The 20,203-nt window shown below is 33.7% G+C and overlaps 1 protein-coding gene across 1 annotated transcript in view; it reads left to right on the top strand.

Moving 5' to 3' along the window:
* Nucleotides 1–18,843, top strand: part of LOC119634267 (neural cell adhesion molecule 2) — a 187,537-nt gene extending 168,694 nt beyond the window's left edge. The window contains exons 3-8 of the mRNA XM_038028345.1: nucleotides 11,994–12,215; nucleotides 12,412–12,525; nucleotides 12,762–12,899; nucleotides 13,795–13,944; nucleotides 17,133–17,627; nucleotides 18,291–18,843. Of these exons, the coding sequence (XP_037884273.1) occupies nucleotides 11,994–12,215; nucleotides 12,412–12,525; nucleotides 12,762–12,899; nucleotides 13,795–13,944; nucleotides 17,133–17,627; nucleotides 18,291–18,598 (1,427 nt within the window). The 3' untranslated portion in view covers nucleotides 18,599–18,843. The remainder of the gene's footprint in view (nucleotides 1–11,993; nucleotides 12,216–12,411; nucleotides 12,526–12,761; nucleotides 12,900–13,794; nucleotides 13,945–17,132; nucleotides 17,628–18,290) is intronic.
* The last annotated feature ends 1,360 nt before the right edge of the window (nucleotides 18,844–20,203 follow it).

The raw sequence follows: 20,203 nt of genomic DNA, 5'->3' as shown, positions 1-20,203 counted from the left end.
AACTTCTATGTATCCTCTCTAGGGTAACCAGCTTTGTTAGTTACTTTACTGTTGTATTAGCAATGATACCGAAAAACTTGTACAAGGATTTACGTTTACTAGAAATAGTGTAACATATCATATCCATTGAATTTCTGTTGAATTAAAAAACAATATCAAGCCAAAGAAATAAAATAAATACTATATCTTTTACATATATTTTTTATCGTTTTAAATAATAAATAATTAAATAAAAGAAAGTAATTTTGAAAGGGTTTAAAAAAGGATCGGATTCTGTCTATGACACACAAAATCCGATTTCTTAAAACTATCTACATATATCGCTACAAAAAACTTGAATCGTGTTTTCGACTAACGGCTTACTTTCCACTTATTGACATACAGTAATACTCCTTAGCTTAACGCACAGGGTCTGAGGAAACAACAGGATATGTACACAGGTATGTGCTGAAAATTTGTTTGAATTCGTTAATTGACCATCGAAGCTCGTATTGTGAATGCGTTTGCAACGCGCAGAAGGTATCTAGAGAGAACCCATACAGATTACATACACTTGTCCAGCATTAAATTCCGAATCGATTTGAACATGTCCGTCTGTCCATCTGGCTATCTATGTAATGTTTGCAGAAAGCATTCTTCCAGTCACGAAGCGCAGGTATCGCTTTCAAATTTGGCAAAAATATTGGAAGTCCTTGTACACAAAATGATATTGAAAATGGTTCAAATCGGTCAAGAAGGATACCTTCCAAACACTAAAAAATTACCATTTTGCTCATCCGCCATAAACTGCAGCAACAAATATTTCCGATTCCTATTTATACCGCAAACGGCTTGTGATGCGGGGTATGTTAATTTTGTTCGGACGTATGTAGCACGCAGAAGGCGATAGACTTTCGAATCGATTTAAGCCTGTCCGTCTGTCCGTCCCATTGATGTCTGTCCATGTAAATTTGTGTTCAAGCTACAAGTCGCAATTTTAATATGTATTTTGATGAAATTTGGTACACTGACCTTCTTTGATGGAAGGACCCAACGCTATTGATAATGATTTGGATTGGTCGATATTTTCAACCACTCCCCATGGAACGCCCTATTTTGAAAATTAGTTATATGGAAAAAAATTCCAATTTTCAAAATTTCTTACTAAAATTAGGTCTGTATTCGCAGTTGGACAGTCTAAATTGCTATGGAAAATTTCTTTCGGCTCCGGCAATTTTTTGAACTCTCTCTCACATAGTCTGAGAAAGACTGTGTATAATGAAAAGATATAATTTTTAATATTTCCTTGTGGAAATTTGTTCATAATACCGTTGTAGATCACGTCGCCTGGGGTATCTAATAGTCAACCGCGCCCGATTATAACCGAACACAATCTTTTCCACTTGTTATTGCTCTAACCAATAAAAAAAAAAATAAAAAAAATGACAACCCAGCAGCTCATGCAAGGAAAAAAGCTTTTTAAAGCACCCCTTTGGCCGCATAACTACGCGTTGCTCTTTCCCAGGAAAAAACTGAGAACATTCGTGAAATATTATTGTTGGATATCTCGTAAAGGACACACAATTTTGTTAAAAGTACTAATTTAAAAAACATGGCGTCCATTTTGGGTATATTTTTCCTTTTCTGAGAAAATGCATAAAATCGCTTGAAGAGAACCAACCAAAACAAAATCATTCATCATCGGTCGCAAGTCACTCATAAATACCCTACACCATTTCGCTTAATGCAGTAGTTTGTATAATGACTTTTGAAAATAACGCATTATATGGAAGGTAGTTGACAAGGAACTCCGATCCGAGCCAGTGTGTAGCTTAACTTTTACGAGAACGGACTGAGCCTTGAAAGTGTAACTCAAAAACAAAGTTTGGGAAAAGGACGGGATTGAAGTTCTAAGCAGCGATATGTTAAAAGAGTTTTAAGTAATAGTTTGACTCGGAAAACCGATTTCTTGTGCATTTTTTGAGAAGAGAAAAAAGTACTGAAAAATTGGCAAAGCTTTGCTTTACGTCTTCACTCTTTGTTTAATGTGATAAATTCCAAAATTCCATGGACTTTCGTTGGCGTGCTGTCGCTGCAAATTAATTTTAACAAACCCCACTGGCAAATGGTCTTACGCTATATTTACTGTTTCGCTTCTAACGCTCGCACTACTGTGGCTGATATTCCGATCGTTTTACCGTTCATGTACCGTGACATCTCTCCTGAGTAAAAGGCTCAATACGTGCACTTTGCACAGTATTTATCCTATAAATTCTTAATTAAACCATTACTATCAAATGCACTCGAAGTAGTTCGCTAATTGAGTGCTTTCATTATTCAACTGCAGCACATGTCACGCAAATTTTATTTTTCAAATGTCAGCTTATTGTTAACAAATGACGACTTTTCTCGGCACGTTGCCTTTTAGCAGAGTCATTCTATTATGCATTCATCTTATATACAATTAGCACCAATGCACTTGAGTAAATCATATAACGATTATATTGAGCCATATGTTTCTCGTTTTTTGTAAGCAGTGCCGACCGTGTGTGCTGGAAGTCTGTCTCCTAAGATATAGTTCCTGTTAGTATTAATATATTTGTACAATATCTCGATTTACAAAACGTTAAAAAAACTTTTGCTCCATTTTCACATTGCCAAGGGTCTGTCTGAAATGCTAATTGCCTTTGGATTCTCTGTTTTATCTTTTCTTGTCATGTTATATAGCTTTAAGCGTTTATTTCACACACATCTTTTCTGCTATATGTTATGGATATAAATACATTTGCTTATGTTTAACATACGTACCTAATTTGTGTCATCACATAACTATGCGGTTGTTTTATTGTTTTTCGTAAGTTTAGTGACTATAGCCCAGCAGACACTGCGCACTTGCTGTTGTGGCTGAGCAACAGCTTCTTCTGCTCCCTGCGAACTCAAGGATTGCAATATTCGTTATGTATGTGCGTTTGTATGGTGTTCGTGTGTGTGTGTGTGTGTGTGTGTGTTTGTGTGTGTGTGTAAGAGTGTCTGTTTATTTTTGTATCTAGTTTTTGCTTGGCAAAAATGACTAAACAAAAATAAACTTTCTCTGCTTATTTAGAAAATCTACCACTAGGGTTTCAACACATCAAACCAACGCCACCAGTACCTTCCGCACACCACTCAACACCAGAACCCAGTTAAACCTGACGCTTTTCTTTTTCTTTTTCTCTTTTTTTTTTTTTTTTTTGTATTTCATTTTTTGGTTATTTTTTCAAGCATCTGAAGCAATATTTAAGATAAAATTGCATACATCCGCTTTGGAAGTACCATTAAACTTTAGGTTGTCGTCTCTATCATGTGTTGTTTCCTTTGCTTATTCTATATCTGTAAGAGTGGGTTTATATGGCTGTGCACATATATGTACGTACCTTAAAACACTTGCTCTATTCGAGCCTAGAGGAAAAGTCACATTAGACTCATTTGCTGTATTTCCCTGTTTCCCCAGAATGGAATAAAAACACACTAAATAACTTTTTGTATATATTGCGGTATTCGTTGCTTCTGTTGCCGTTGTTGCTGTTGTTGCTGTTATTGTTGAAAACTTCTTCGGTGTTGATAGTCTATATAAACAAATACACACACAATTATAACACATAATTTTTACATATAATGTGCCAGAGCGAAGAAAAAAATAAACAAAGTTTTTTAATGATTTTATTACAATTTTGTGCGAAACTTTACTACTCTTCCAAACTGTAATGAAATCCAATAGTAACGTAAAAAATAGTTTTAGAGAAAAAAGAAAAGTATCATCCTACACTGTAAATACATGTTCAAGCTTATGCTTGCATTACAACGAAGAATTTTGTTATGTTTTGAATGGACAAACACATCGAACCAAAAATTGCAGAGTATTACTCTCGTAAAGGAGAGGGTATCGGCATCGTATTGCAATGTTTAGTTTTCCATTCTCTTATAACCAAATATCGTACCTGGTTGATGCTGGTATTGCTTCCACTAAATAAGCAGATAACAAGGCTGTGCACTAAAGCGTCAGTATTAATTTTCCGAAATTCTTTGCACTTACTCTAGTCGTTGGTCGGCTAGGGCGAGACCCTAAGGTATTTGTAAAATACGACTTGGATTGAACTTGTTCTTATCTATTCTCTTAAATTAATTGGAAAATTTTGTACTACGTAGGTGAAGAAGCCGAGTTGATAAGCTGGTCTAGCCTGAATCAATCGTTGGACGGTTGCATATGTTAAGCGCACTAAGTTCGTCTTGACTAGTATTTTTGTCGCTATTGTGTTTGCGTAAAGCACCATCGACGAAAAATCCTTTAAAAAAATCCTTTCTATTGCTTATGGTGTGCAATAGATTTTTCGTTAGGTCTCCTCTCTATTGTTCACCCATACTATCTGCTTGGTTTAGTTGTATTTACTATTGTAACAGTCGTGTGGTTTTTATGCGTAAATGATTGCTTTAACATGCATAGTTTGTTATTTCGTTGGTACTTGGCAGGCAACGTAAACAGCAACAATGACTATTGCAACAACAAAAATTGCTAAAGTGGAATGTTTGTGAATTAATTTCTCTTTTTTTTTTCCTCTTTTTCTCCTTTTTTTTTTTCTTTTTTCATTTTTGGCAAAGACTGTAGACAATAAGTATCGTAAATTTTTAAAGTGTCTTTAAGTTAAATTATTGGTTCAGATACATTTTTAAATATTAAAAACCTTCTTAGCAGAAGAATAATCTCATGCTAGAGCGCACAAAAAGATGGCTTTGATAAATGAAAGGTCTTTTAAAATGTTCATCACGAATTGATTGCTATGGGGACACAGTCTGCACAAATAATATTATTAGCGCGATTGAAAGCCACGACCTTAGTTAACCTTCGCGTATACATTAACGTATAGATGAGAAAGCCATCTCAGAAATGATTCAAAATACAAATTGGTACTTTTGGTCTTGACTCCAAGTCGGTTTCCGGTCAAGCTTTCCATCGAATAATGCTATTTCCATTATTAATGTACGTCACTTGTGTGGTAAGATTACATGTTAAATTCGTGCGGATATGGGTAATATGCAAAAGAACTTTACATGGAACTACCTTTTAATGGATCAATTGATTCAGAATCTGAATTTCTGGGCAAGTCTGGGCATCTGTTCTTCCGCACATTCGTCTTTCAACGCGTCTACCCATTTATTTATTGCTCTTGTCAGACGAGAGATCATGAAATTTGTTAATTTTATATAAGCGTGTCCGTATGTCCTTCTTTCCACCTGTCCGCCTGTTCGCCTGTCTGCCTGTCCGCCGAAGGACGTGACCACAGTAGAATATAACTTACGACAATATCTGTTTTCAAGAATACAAAAAAAATTTTGGTTTTTTGCTTGTTACTTATAAACCATAACCATGTCGATTCACAAAGTTTGCAAAACGTCGGTTCGCCATGAATTTAATTCTTCTATTCGACCAAAGATTACGTTTTAATTTGAACAGTTTTCCTGAAACAAGGCTAGGCTCCAATAAACGATGCTCTAAAGAGATCTAATGTTACTCTAATGTTCCTAACGTTAGAGAAAGGCTATACTTGAGCCTAGTCAGGCCAATACTTGGGCCCCTGTTGTGTAGTCTTCTTCCTATAGGGCTTACGTAGATTCAATAGAATTCTTGCTGTTTATCCTTCGCTAGGCATTTAGGTTGGCACCCGCTTGTCTCCCTGCCTCCTTATGAAAATAAATTGTTTCTGTTAGTCTTACCGTCACTTGAGACACCTAGATTTATTCTTGACATTTCCCTCTTAATTAAGTTAATAAATTGTACTACCGATTCGCCCACATTACTTGGTGAGATAAACTTTAATTTCGGTAATCGCTTCTCTAGGAACTTTATCTACATTAAGCTTAGTTAATGTTAATATAATTACGAGCTTTTCAATCCGTTCAGAGTCGTTTGCTCAAACCTAAATGATATCGATCGCTTTTTCTCAATTTCGGACTCTTTAAATCCTATCAAATCAAGCATCCTTAATACGAGCGGTTTGCCCTTCTCTTACTAGAACTAATTTGCAGTCTTAACATCTTATTATGATTCGAAAGTAAACTGGTGTTGTTTACTATTGTCGGTTGCCTAGCTCTTGTATGCTTTCAATGGCTTAGGTGTTCACTGACAACTCGGATCTGTATCGGATATGAGTTTAGCCTCTCTGCTAAATGTGCACATGGTTCTTGTCTTTCGTTTTTTCTCTCTTACCTATGTCCTTTTTAGTCCGTGCTAATTATCATAAAAATTTGCCTACCTACAGCAAATGAATTATTTCTTTATTTGCTGATGAATCAAAGCAACTGTCTACTTGGTGTTTAACTTAAAAAAATCGTAGTCTATCGACACTTAACAGATCAAAGTTCCATATGTTTTCAAAGGAATAAAAAAAAAGGAAACTTAGCTGAGCTGAAAGTATGTAAAGCTGACCATAAGTTGGTGTGTTTTCTTTTTTGAAAAGTTGTAGCGCACAACTCTTCTCAAGTAGTATTTAAAACATTTTAAGCACAATTATTTTATTGTTTATATGCTGTTTATTTAAACCCTACTACGTTTACTTTCACATAAAATAAGAGAACGGGTTAGTTATCTTTGATATATTGAAACAGAAAACGCAATTACGTTTATCAATTTTTTTTTTTTTTTTTTTTTTTGTGTTTTAATAAAAATGATAACTAATGCAATAATAGTTTGGTATAGGAACACAATATAAATTATTTCGTTTAGAGCGAGTTTCATATTACTTTTAATTTTTTTTTTTTTTTTTTTTACTATCAGATAAGAGAAAATAATACATCACGTCTCATTTATAGTAATATTATAAAATGATATATTTATATGTACTGTTGTTTACATAAACAGTATGTCTAAATATATTCTGTCATAAATCAATTATCTCCCGTTAGCTACCTTCATCTATCAGTGCTTGATTTATGTTTATTAAATCTTAGTAGATTTAATGCATAAGCGAAGTCAGTGAATTATTCTTCATGTAGCGAACTCTTCGAACAAAGCAAAATTGAGAGGAAACAATCTAAAATTTTTCCGAGAGTTTTTAATGTATCCGAAAAGTTAGCAAAGAGTGCTTTTAAAACGTCCGTGCTATGTTTAACGTAATTGTAGGATGAGAAAATCTTTCCTGCAAAAAGTTATTTAAAACAAATGGGAGCTAAAGCCGTTTTCAAATTATTCTTCTTTAAATTCAGTCTTAACGAAATTCTTATATGTCGTTCTTCAACTGGCAGCGAAAAGAATAAAAACTGATTTCGTTGAATGAGTTTACAAAGACGGCTTAAGTCTGATCTGCACACCACGGGCCTCTGTTCGTTTAAACTTTAACCTTCAACTTTTTGATTTTGAATATTGCGTTTCCAAAATTTTTGTTTTGTTTCGCTGTTCGAGATATCAAAATTAGCCTATTTTGTTTTTACAATAAAGTCACAAGCCACGAACGACCTCAAAGGAAAGGAAGCCTGAATTTAAGCCAGGAAGCTGGGAAGAAGATGTGTTAAAGACCTGTGCACAACATTTCAGAACGGCAATCGTATAATGTACCAAGTGGTCTGAACTTGCCACGCGACACTCAGCTAGAAAATCCTACATAAGACATGAAAAAGTTTGATGGAATTCAAATCTATTGAGACGTTTTACACAAGGTTCGACTAAAGTGTAAGCGGGATTCATTTTTAATGCATTCTTTTACAAAATAAAAACTAGAAATCATATTAGCCTTCGAGTAACTTATTTACTTAAAAAGTCAAAGACAATTTTATGAATTGTTACACACAACAGGACTTTTTATTAACTAATTGAAAGTTCCACTTAATCCTTTTATTTTGACTTTATGATCTACTGAACATATATGAATATATATTTAGACTTGTAATAAAAAAGATATAAGTCTAACTTTTACAAACAATACATTTTTTGTAATAAAGTCTCTCTACAAATAGAAACTTTTCCTATTTGGAAGATAGAATAAGAGAGATCTTACATTTCAATTGTGGCAATAGATTTTATAATATATGTATATAAGAAAATTGGGCGTATAATCATTTTGCAAGTTTGTTTGCAACATCAAAATGTATTAAACGGAAAAATAATATCGAATCTCGAAGATCGAAATGTCGATAAAGCAAAAATCCAATAGTTGAAAAGAAGTGACAAAATACAAAGATCGTTACAGAATAACTAACAAACGTCGTCCTGTAGTTGTGGTTGACTTCCGTCTTTTGTTGGAGTTGTCAACATTTTTCTTTTATGCAAGATAATCGGAGTAGAAGTAAATATTTTTGTGCAAATAAATTTCAACCGGTGATCACTCATACGCCTCGATTTTCACGAGTTGTAAATTGAATAAGAAAGATATCACGACTGTTGTTGCGAGACAACACACTAGTCTCTCTTCTTCTTCGTCTGCAACAAATGAGTGACCGAATCATAAAAACTTCAATGTGAGTGCGAAATTCTTTGTATGCTCACTAGTAAAATTGGCGGTTACCCTGATTCTATGTACATATCACACTTATCGTACTTACTTAAACAACTTTCACTTACGTCTTTTGAAATAAAGGCGCATTTTAGCAACGTTGTTATGCTGAGCAATTACTATTATATAACTTAAAGAGCAATTAAGTCTTGAATTAAGAAATCGCAACTCCTTTGCATAGCTTTTCAGCGACTTGAAACTAACTAAAGCTGTCCCTGTTCTCAGGATCGTTCTGTTTTATCCTTGTTCGTACTCTTGATGGGTGAATAAGATTCGTTGCAAAGTTTTCTTACTTCTTAACATTATCGGCTTATGTTGCGCTACGTATTAAGTTAACTAACGCAGAAAGCATTTTGAAGTTTTCGCTTCTTTTTTTTTTGAAAATTCGAAAAGTTGTACTCTTTAATCGATGGTATCCTTTTCAAGCGTGCGACTAAAATCTGAGCAATGTGTTTGTATAGATGGTCTTAAGAATTAGCTAACAATTTTATCTAGTCCTTTTGCTGCTTCAACTTCCTCCTCATGTCTTCCTTATTCTCCTTTATGTCCTTTTCTAGTCAAAAAGGGATTTAGAAGTTAAGCTTCTTTCTCGAAAAGAATAAAAACATAGACATAAGTAAACTCAAGTAAAGTTTACTAAAGCGCCAACTTTTCCAACAGTTACAATGAACGAATGCATATATGTATGTATATGTGTGTATGGAGTATGTTATATATGTTATATATATATATATATATATATATATATATATACATATGTAAAGAGATATCATGTTTAATAGGTTTAAATAAATAGAAGAATTTCAAACGAAAATAAGCTTAAGAAGAAGCAAAAAAAAAAAAAAGAAGAAAATAAAATGATTTTCAAATGTATTTTCATAAGAAAAATTACAATAAGAGAAACTTTGACTAACTGCAGGTAGCACGACCTGTGAGATGGATTCGCATATGCAGAATAAATAAAATAAATGTTTTGCCGCATTTTTTTTACTATGATTGGTTTTTGCACTTTCCTGTTCTCTTATGATTGAAGGAAAAGTTTATTGCCAGCATTAATCACCGACACTCTGACATACAGCCATTGGCAATCAGACCAGATGTTTGTGGCATCGGAGAATTGCGCCAACACATAACAGGAACAATTTTGAAACTTGTCTAACAGTGATTTATATCAATTCTTTTATGCTTCAATGCAATCAACATCGCTACACACTTTGCTACACATGCACTTCCACGATATAAGCACATATTTTGAGACTCTCCCTCTCTCTCTCTCTTTTGCTATAATTTTGCTTACGAGAATTCCTATTCTAACATATCATCATGCATGGCGCACATCTGGCCTCATTACTATTCCTCGATATTGATATTAAACACATTGGCCAACATTCTTGCTTTCTTGCATACGCTTGTGTTTCCCTGCATTTATGAACTGCTGTATGCTTTGCGTGTATGTATGTGTACCTTGCCAAACAACAAGAATATTTGAGGCTTTTTAAAATAGTTTGCGGTACTGTCAAGTTTCCCAGACATTGTATCGTTCTTGAATTTAAAATAAATTTTCAGAATTAATTTTCCAAAAAAATTGTTTTCTTTCTTTCTTTCTTTCTTTCTTCCCTTACTTCTTTATAAACCGAGTTCGAAATGAATCGCCAAGGGCCTAAAAAAAAAAAGAAAAAACAGAAAGCTAAAGGAAAGGTTATAGTAAAATTATTATGCTGTTCGTAATGTCCAGAAATGCACATCGAACGCACTATTTATTCGTGTTTTAATTGATTCAGCTGCTTATCGTTTCGTGTATCCGTGTGTGAATCTTTGCAATCGTTTGCTTTCTCTTTGTGAGCATTGCACGCAACAATTTTTCATTTTCATAACAATATTTCATTTATCCCATAAGATGAACACGGTTAAGTACTATTTTCAAAAATAATGGCTTTTATAAAAGATGTTATGTAAGCATTGCAAAACCGGGTTTCGCAAAAAGAGGCTATGGATTGCGCCAAACTGACAGCCTTAGATCTATCTATGCGTTTGTATAAGTGTTTTATTGACATTAGCTTTCTACCTATAGAGCACTAAATATAGTAATAGTCCAACAGTTTGAAGCTTCAATCATAGTCTGTTAGAATTTAATAATAAGCCACCACTAGGCCTCCCATTGCAAAGACGAGTTTTTGTCATCATTTCACTGAATCGTTTATTCATAGGTTTATTCATTAAGCTTTTCACTTGCTTCCTTTAAGACTGCGTCATAACAGCTGATTATGACGCCAAAGCTTTCGCTCAGGCTGCCATTTAGCCATGATATGTCATAGGCGCCACATAGTTAGCAAGTTCGATTACAGAGGAGCGGCGGATACAAATATCCCGATAGATGAATAGCTTGAGTTTGAAAAGATTCAAATCGAAAGTACTGCAAGCTTGAACGGCACAAAAAGCATTGCTAGCGGGTCGAATGCTCAGCTCTCTAAGCCGTTTTGTAGTTGTAAATTTTTAATTATTTCGAACATTTGTAATGAGAACGCAAATCGCTCTCAAAAGTTGACGTTGGACAGAGATTACGAGGCGAAGGAATAGGACTGCGATAACTGCTATAAATTATGGTGAATTCCTGCAAAGTAAATGTTTCTTAAAGTGGGTCATGGTTTGGGCCTAGGCCTACTTTTATCGCGAGTTTTGAAGACTAGCCATAAGTAGTCTATACGCCATGGCTGTAAGTCAAATAATTCAGATCTAGCACACTGCAAGACAATGGAAACGCTGTGGGCGCCGCAACGTTCTTCAGGAAAGCCTCCGAATCTATTTGTGGAAGTGTGATAACCAAAATTTATCTGAAACAAATAATTCGCATCACGTGCTTGCACTTTTATTGAAATATTAGCATTCTAAAGCAGTAATGGTAAAGCATTTCGAGCATGACTCGGCTTAACTTTGGCATACTCTCTAAACTAACAAACAATTTAATGATTTCGAGAGTTTTCTTCCAGCTATGCATACGTTTCGCTACAATCGATTTTTATATTTTATTTTAATTTTTTTTTTTTTTTTTTTTTTTTTTGCGAATATGTACTTAAAGAAAAAATTGTTATAGTACGTTGCTTTAGTTTAGAATTCTGTTTTGCACAGACTCTTTAAAAAAAAGAAAGAAAGTTTTTTTTTGAAATAGAAATAACTTTGGTTTTTAGCAGCCTTGTCGTAAATGGTATGTATATATAGCGTATACAGCATAAGAAGAAGTTACCAAAAACTCTCAAAAAAGTTTTCAAATGAAATTTAAAAAGTAGGTTTATTTTAGCAAATCGTATAGATTATAAGAATGTAAGTTTATGCCAAAGTGTACAGTTTATGGTTAGTTTATGAGAATACTTTCTTTCGTTTGTTTCCATTGCTCTTGATATCTTATTACGACCGTGCAAAAGAGATATTTATGTTTTGATAATAACTACATAGCTAAACTTTGTTTTTGTCTTATTTCTCCTATTCTTTGCATATTAGCCTTCGTTGCGGGCAGTAGCAGTCACCATGAAAATGGAAATGAGACTGATGGCTTAAGACTAATACCCTCCGATCATACAGTGGTACGTTATACCAATGAATCGCTTATTGTGTTATGTCGCAATACTTTGGCGGACACGAAAGTCCATTGGAAATCGCCAAAAGGTGATATTATCAAAGAACACAAAGGACGGATACACATTGAAGCTAGTCCGACATCAGGTAAAAACTGATAATTAATTTTAGAACATTTACGATCGCATTAAAACGCAATGTTTGACTGCAAAGCTCGCTTAATACGCTTTTAATAGCATTGTTAACGTCATGGCGTCGTTCAATCTCACAATTTATTGTCCACAACGTTGTCCTTACTTCACCTTTGCATTTGTTTTTATTATCGTTTTTCTCCTTGTTGCAGACGATGTAAAATTAGTGTTTATGCACATTTCGTTAGCGGACAAAGGCGACTGGTCGTGCGAGCATGCCGGGGGTGGCGACAAAGCCTCTAAGCCGTTCAATTTAATAGTCTATCGTAAGTGAAAAAAGAAAACAATAGTAATGCCATAGAATAAGAGAGCAAAAAAAATAAAAAATAATAATAATAATTGCAAAAAATAAAGAAGAGCACTAATTGAACGAACACATACACACCATAAAAATCGAAAGAGAAGAGGAAGTAAGGAAAAAATAAGTGCCAGCACATAAATAAATAACAAGCTTTTCTTTTCGATCTTCATGTGATTTTTTTTTTTTTTTTTTTTTTTGTAGAGAAAATTACCTTCACTGAGAACACCACCATACTAACGGTAAAAGAAGGCACCAATGCTACGATTTTGTGTGAAGTGAAGGGCGAACCACAACCAAATGTAACCTGGCATTATAACGGCCAACCAATTACATTAGAAAGTAAGTCATCCTTTGGTAAGAGCAAATTTCATATATCATCTCTAACCTTTGATTTTAACGATAGCTTATTTTATTTTCTTTCTCATCTTTAAATCGAAACATGAGATATCAGAGTAATTTTGACATTTTACTTGTTAAAAGGGAAGCAGAAATAGTTGGCAGAAACCTTATATTTTGTTAACCAACAAAGAATTTTTCGGGCGAATTAGCTATGTCAGTCCATATATGTCTGCTACTTTTCTTCGCAGCATTGAACTACAGCTAGCCTCGAGTCATCTAAAGCTTAGCAAATAATTATTTATATGGTAACCAAAGATCGAGGTCCATGAAGCTGTGGCAGCTAGAATTTTTTAAACTTACTTGCGTTCATTAACCTTCAAATAGAGCTCCGTTTATGCGTATATGCTGAATGGATTAGCATTGACTTATTTACAAATCAAAACGCAATGCCGAAGAGAAAATATTAAAGTAGTCCGCGGAATCCGCTTAACCCTTTCGCTACGAGAGTATCCTGTCGAAAGCGTCCATCACAAGCCCATGATTCTTTTCGTGAATACATGACATGAGTTGGAATAGATTTTACGTATGTGTACTCAGAGCATTCTAAAAAAGTAAAACAAGTCTTCATTTAAACTGACGCAAACATGTGATCAAATACGACTGTGCAACATATATGTGACGGTTAGTAGCGAACAAGTTAAAAAAAGGACTTGTATAACTATTAAGCTAAACGACTCCTACAGCAAATCAATTTGACCTGAAATTTAATTTAAATTTCAACAAAAACCCCGTCAAGCGACAAATAAAATTAGTGTAGTGAATACGAATGATTCGCCTTAACATGAATACAATTTCTTGTTTTTAAAATTTCTATTTTCTATAACAAATTCGGCAGCAAATTCAACGAAATTCCGGATTTTAGCTGATGGATTGCTCATCAATTCGGTTACACAAAATGATACCGGCGAGTATACGTGTCGTGCTTATCAAGTCAATCCTATTGCATCAGATATGCAAGAGCGCACCGTACTGTTAAAAATCGAACGTGAGTATGATTTGATATCTTTTTGTACAGTTTCGCATTTTGATTTCTCTTTTTTTTTCTTCCTCTTCTTCTTCTACGTTCTATTCGTTTGCCTTCCTTTTTTCAATCATTTTTCTATTCGATACTCGATGATGTGTTTCTGAGTAGATTATAGTTATGTGTGGATTGGCGTTGGCACATAAAAACATTTGCTAAAATATATACATATCTGTACATATACCTTACGTGATAGTCAGACGCTTTTCTCTTTTTCCTTATATATGCAACGTAATTTCATACATCCACGTATATTTCAGATATTTGGTTCCTCTAAATGAAATTTAAATCCGCACAGGGTTATATATAAATCAAACAATTTTGTAAAAGCAGCTTAATAGTTTTTAAATTGAAAGTTTCTCTGGTATTTTTCTTTTGCTATGCTCTCTTCTTTTTTTTTTTTTTTCTTAAATAGATTTTAAGCGATTCTATTTATTTAACTTAACAAATTTGAAATTATTTTTTATTAGCCTTCGCTTAAGTTTCTTAAAATCATTTAGCAAAACAAATATTGTAAAAATGTGTTCAAACGGAAGATGCAGCGCAAAAACGAATGAGAAAAGATAAAAAATAGATAAGAGATAATCTCTCGGAAAGCATAAAATATCAATAACCTTGTTTCCGTGCAAAACGTCTGCTTTTTATGGGATCCCTTACATGGAAGGGGACGGAATGCATCCTTTTTTCGCGATAAAATACAGAAAACTCTTCTCTGTTGCCGTATAGAGGCTAGCTTTTCACGAATAGATAAGAATCGCATATACTAAGCCAGCGGAGTTTGCGGATTCACATCTCGGTTTAGTATGACATATATAGTCGCACCTATAGTGAACGTTCAGTTGTTAAAGCCACAATATCTCTTTCCTCAGTTCTTTCTACGGCTCAACTCAGTTCAAGCTTTTTCAAAGAGTTTTTCATATTAACTAAGTACTTGGTTACTTACCTTACGCTCTCGAAGTATTCTTCTTCGCAACAAGAATGCAGATATTTAAGGGGGCGTTAACCAAAGTGCGAAATGATCATTTTGATTTGCACAAATTTTCTCAAGGCTAAAACCAAAAGAAAGGAGCTTTGCTTTTTAACGATGGCCAAAGCTTATTGTGGTCGAGTATCGGTAGCTACTGCTTGGATTAATATGATCAATGTTTAAAGCTCACATTGCGGCATAGTCGAGTAGATAAGAGTCGCGATTATCAAGGGTTAAAATCTCCGAGCTGTTTAACTATCCATGGTTGGTCATAGATTTAGTGAGTGTTTGCTCGATAAAGGCATAACTTTTGCCTGTTAGGCACATGACCACTTGGCTGCGGCCCCATTACCTATTTCCTCCCCTTACACGGTTCTTTTCTGACCATCACCGTATTATACCTGCAACTAAGGACCAATTCTCATCATAACTTGTGTATTGAAAACAAGACCTCTCTGTCGTGTAAAGAGTTCGCCGATTTTTTTACTTATTGCAAACTCGTCATTCTCAAAGGCTATATACTACTATGGTATGATACTACTATTCTAAATTTTTGGGGGATTATTTTACTTTGTACATAACGGCAAAAGCCTTATAAGCTTAATTCGTCTGAATTTGCTTTCGTAAAACTAACCAACGTATCCGTATGTTTGCACATTCGTTGAGGATGTACTTACGATTGGATTTTTTCTCGATTTTTAAAGATGCTACGGTGGCACGTAAGGTAAAACGTGAGTTGTTTCAAAAAAAGCTTTTTTTTTTCTTTTTTAAAAACGGAGTGATTGCTTTATTTATAAAGATGGCGTCGAATTTCGAGAAAAAAATACAATTTTTGGAAAAAAAACTTATTAAAGTACCGATTAAAATTAAACAGTTAAAAAAATACACATCCTTTATTAAAGTAGGTGGGTCGGTGAATTTTGAATTGAAAAGAAATCTACTCTTTGAGCTGTGAGGAATTCGATCCCTAAAAACCATTTTGGGCAGCATTCCGCATTATCGAAGAGATCCTTTAAGCCGTTAAGAAAAGTGTTAGAAAAACAATTGCCAACTATCGTAAATTTTGCATGATGTAATTGGCTTATTTTGGACATCGCAAATATCTTTCCAAACTTGTTATCGTTTTAGCATCATTGATAGCTAAATTCACTAAACTCCGCTGTAGTACATTTATTGCTTTCCGATTCGCTTTTCTAAATGTGAAAAATCAAAACCAAACATATATGAAAATTAAGAAAATGAAATAAATTTCTTGTAAATAAGTGCTCCACATGTCCTCCACACAGTTCTCATCTTTGAGCATTTTCCAAAGTGTCTTTGATGGAAAGACCTTTAACAGAGTTGAGAAGAAGAACGGGTGACTAAAGTTAGAATTCGGTATTAACAACACTAAAGCCTTACTACTACTAAGATTGTTCATAGTGAACTGTCAATCCGAATCTTTAGCTCCTATTATCACTTGTTACTTGTGTTAAGCTAAAAAAAAAAAATTACAAACTGTGATGAAAACGCAGTCCAATCCAATCCAAATTTGAAAAATAGCAGCTGCGCGCTTAGCGTAGTAAATAATAAAATGAATTTTCAAATTCATTTTTATTAACCATCAATGACGTTATTCGGTATAATTGAATATCAATGGTTGCATTTCAAAGGAATAATGATTGGCTAAAAGTTGTTGAAACTTCTCTGAAATATGCCCTTAACAACTACTTATCGGTTTTTGCTTTCATTGAGAATTTTCTGCACCTTCTTGAAGCAGAGAAAAGGTGTCGAAATATTCCATCAGCACAAGTATTGACTAAAGCAATCTAAACAATCAATGTAACCATAAGTTTCAAGAGTGTATTTTCCATTTACTCGATATTGACAAGTTTCGAGAAAACGAAGAAAAATAATACTTCATCTGTTTTGAAGAGTACCGGCACAAGACTTTGTTTCGCTTTCTTCCCCGGCAGCATTGATTTCAGTGTTAATTAAGAAAGTTTTATTTCCGAAACACATAAATGAATAACAAAAAAAAACAACATTAATACTTGAACGAATTATAAGAAAAAGTTTGACTCTGAAATTCATTACGAATTGAAAAACTTTAGTAATTTATTGAAAGTATGTATGTTTTGTGCGAATTTACGTATACCTGCCTTGTTTCACTCGTAGCTCAACGAATGTCTTCTTTTATAAATAGATAAACCCATTTGGACTTATATGAATGTAGTGAAGGAGAGATACACTTTCATCAATGGCACGACCACTTTAAAGTGCGAAGCAATTGCTGAGCCGCCGGCCAATTTCAGTTGGTATCGTAGCAAAAAGCAAATACATAATGACAAGCACTATAGAATTGAGAGTGGAAATTACGTATCGACATTGCATATTAGAGTCGATAATGAAGATGTTTTCAACGTTTACAAATGCAAAGTTAAAAATCATTTGGGCAGCATCGAACGTGCTTTGATTTTGAAAAGAGGTGAAAAGCCACCGACACCGAAGGACATGCAATTACGGGGCTACAATTCCAATACCTTTGACATTGTGGTTAATCATCCACGCTCTAGTGATGTAGCCGATCCTTTAATGAAAGTTACCGGCTATCGTATTGAGTATATGACTGAATTGGAATTCAAAAAGGATTTGGGTAAATGGACAAATGCCAAACGTAAAGAATTCGCCTACGAAGAGGGTAAGTGGCAAACGAATAAATGACAAAAATTGTGTGAATGTCATAAAAACTATTGACAAGCAGCCGACGTAGTTTTTATAATCTTTTTTTTTTTTTCTTGTTTTGTCTAATATTCAAGGTGTAACAGGTATACTAAGTTTGTCATTTAATTAGTAACACTTGGAGAAATTTGTAAAGGAAAAGCTTAAAGTTACAAAGCTGGGCTTACAGCAAAAATTTTAAGAAAAAAAAAACAAACGCACAAGCCTCAATCAATATGGACTATCGTCACTTCGATGTCTCCGTAAAACAGTACAAAATTTGAATTTTTATGTGTGCCGTCCGTGAAGCAAGCGTAACTTGGCAACTAATTGTCATTTCGCTTGAAAAATGGTATTATCAAAAAATCAGTGGTAATGGACAGTGCTACATGGGCTCGTCAATAGTCGTTTCAAATCTATATGTCATCCTACAACCTTATTAAATGATTTCTTAGACCCAAAATTAAAAATCAAATTCAATGCAAAATTGTCTTCAATAGGCTCTATGATGCGTCTAGTACCAACAAATTTGTTTCGCATTTCTTTTATCAAAGCTTGACGACCGATATCCGACAATAGGGGAGAAAAAGATTCGACCTACAGCGAACAGAATTTTCTTACATAGTTTCCTTGTATTTTTTAGGCGCCACTTTTCTCATCAGCAATCTGGAAGCCAACACTTCATATTTGGTGCGTGCTGCTTCTCGTAATTTGGCCGGCTATAGTGATTGGACAAAAGTTGAAAAATTCCATACACTATCACTTACCCCTGCTAATGCTAACTCAGCCACCTCGCTAACGTCGTTCTACACTGCCAAGCATTGGTTGTTGGGCTTTGCTGTAATGTCTTTGCATTTTAGCAAGAATTTAGCGTTCGGTTGCAGAGCACAGCAAAAGCAGCAGCTGCTGCTGCAACTTGTCACCGGAAGTTGTACAAGTTTGTCACTTTAAATGAGGGTCTTTTGTGGAAACACTTTCGAAACCGTTTTAGTTCAAGTGTTTGCTTTTAATTTTGTCAGAAGTGTTGTTTTTTTTTTTTTTTTGTTTCTTCTTTTCTCGTTCACAACTTTCTATACATCTTTACCTCCCCTCTCGCAGTTTCTTTTGCAACTTTGTACACAGTTTTTTATTTTTTTTTAAGTTTAATCTCTAAGCATAGCCAGGATTTAATGAAAATAATTGATGGCTACGTAATGAATAATATTTAAGGAACATTTTTTTAATTCATAAGATTTTTATTTTGTTTTTTTTTTTTTTAATTGAAAATCATTCTTAGATTTTAGTAATTATCGCTGATTTATTATTATTATTATTATTTTTTTTTTTTATTTTGTCGTGCGTTGAAAGACCTGATTTCCAATAAAGTGCTTTATATAGAAAACCACGTTAAGTTCAAATTTTTCACTTAAAAATAAATTCATCCCTAAATAAAACATTTTTTTATATAAATACTTATACATAAAAAAAAAGAAAATTATTAAAACCATTATATAACGATAAAATGCAATAAAACGTTAATTAAATTAAATATTAAACAATTATTTTGAAAGAATAAAAATTGAAATCAATCTGTGGCCAATTATATATTATGTATGAATAAAAACGTTATTATTAATATTTAAGCAGAATTTTCTCTCTCTCTCTCCCTCTCTCTCTCTCTCTCTCTCTTTCTATCTCTATAAAAGCATAATTCATTTCTCATTTCATTCATTCCTCTTCGTCATGCTCTTCAATGTCATAAAAAGTGAAATGAAATTTTTATATAAAAGTATTATTATGTCATAGTTTCTACTCAAAAAGTTTAGCAAGCTACTGATTTATTGATGAAAATTAAATATACATATATGTATATTTACAAATACATATAAAATTAAAATATTTGATGCCAAAGGACGATTTAAAAGTTATAAAAAAAAAATATACGAAAAGACAAAACCAAAAATGCTTAAAATTTAATGTTATAATAAAATGTAAAAAAAAAAAAACAAAATATTCGAATAAAGTAAAACAATTATTTATATAACTCGTATAAATGTAAACCAAAAGGCTTAACTCTGTTTCAATTCAAACATTTATATTGAGGTGTTAAGGAACTTATAAAACCTTATAATCCAACTGCCATTGACACTTCATCTGCAAGTGATTATCAGACATCATCCCAGTGATTTCCTTAGCAAAGCTTTACTTCGATACGAGTACAATATCGGTTCGTCTATGCATTCAATGCAATTTATTTTACAAAAACAAGAAAAAAAGTTATAAAAAGCTTTTATCATTATCACCTGCTGTTCTTAGTCGTTTAATAAGCTTGGATGGACTTTTCTTTACAGTACATGTATTTAAAATATGTAGGCAGGAAATTACTTTGTTTCCAGCTCATCGCAACGAGGAATTGACTTTTAAGATGCTACAGCGATACGGTATTTCGCTCGTCGTCATGTACTTTCCTTCGAATAAGTGCGGGTCAAACTGCCGCGAAAACCCACTTTCGGTTTTTCCATTAAGTAGAAAGCAAATTTTCACTTCTCTCACTCAACGACGGTTTCTTACGATACC

The sequence above is a fragment of the Glossina fuscipes genome, unplaced genomic scaffold, assembly GCF_014805625.2.
Source record: "Glossina fuscipes isolate IAEA_lab_2018 unplaced genomic scaffold, Yale_Gfus_2 2, whole genome shotgun sequence".
NCBI classification, from domain to species: Eukaryota; Metazoa; Arthropoda; class Insecta; order Diptera; family Glossinidae; genus Glossina; species Glossina fuscipes.
Note: the sequence above shows the minus strand (reverse complement) of the source record. Positions and strands in the feature narration are given on the sequence as shown.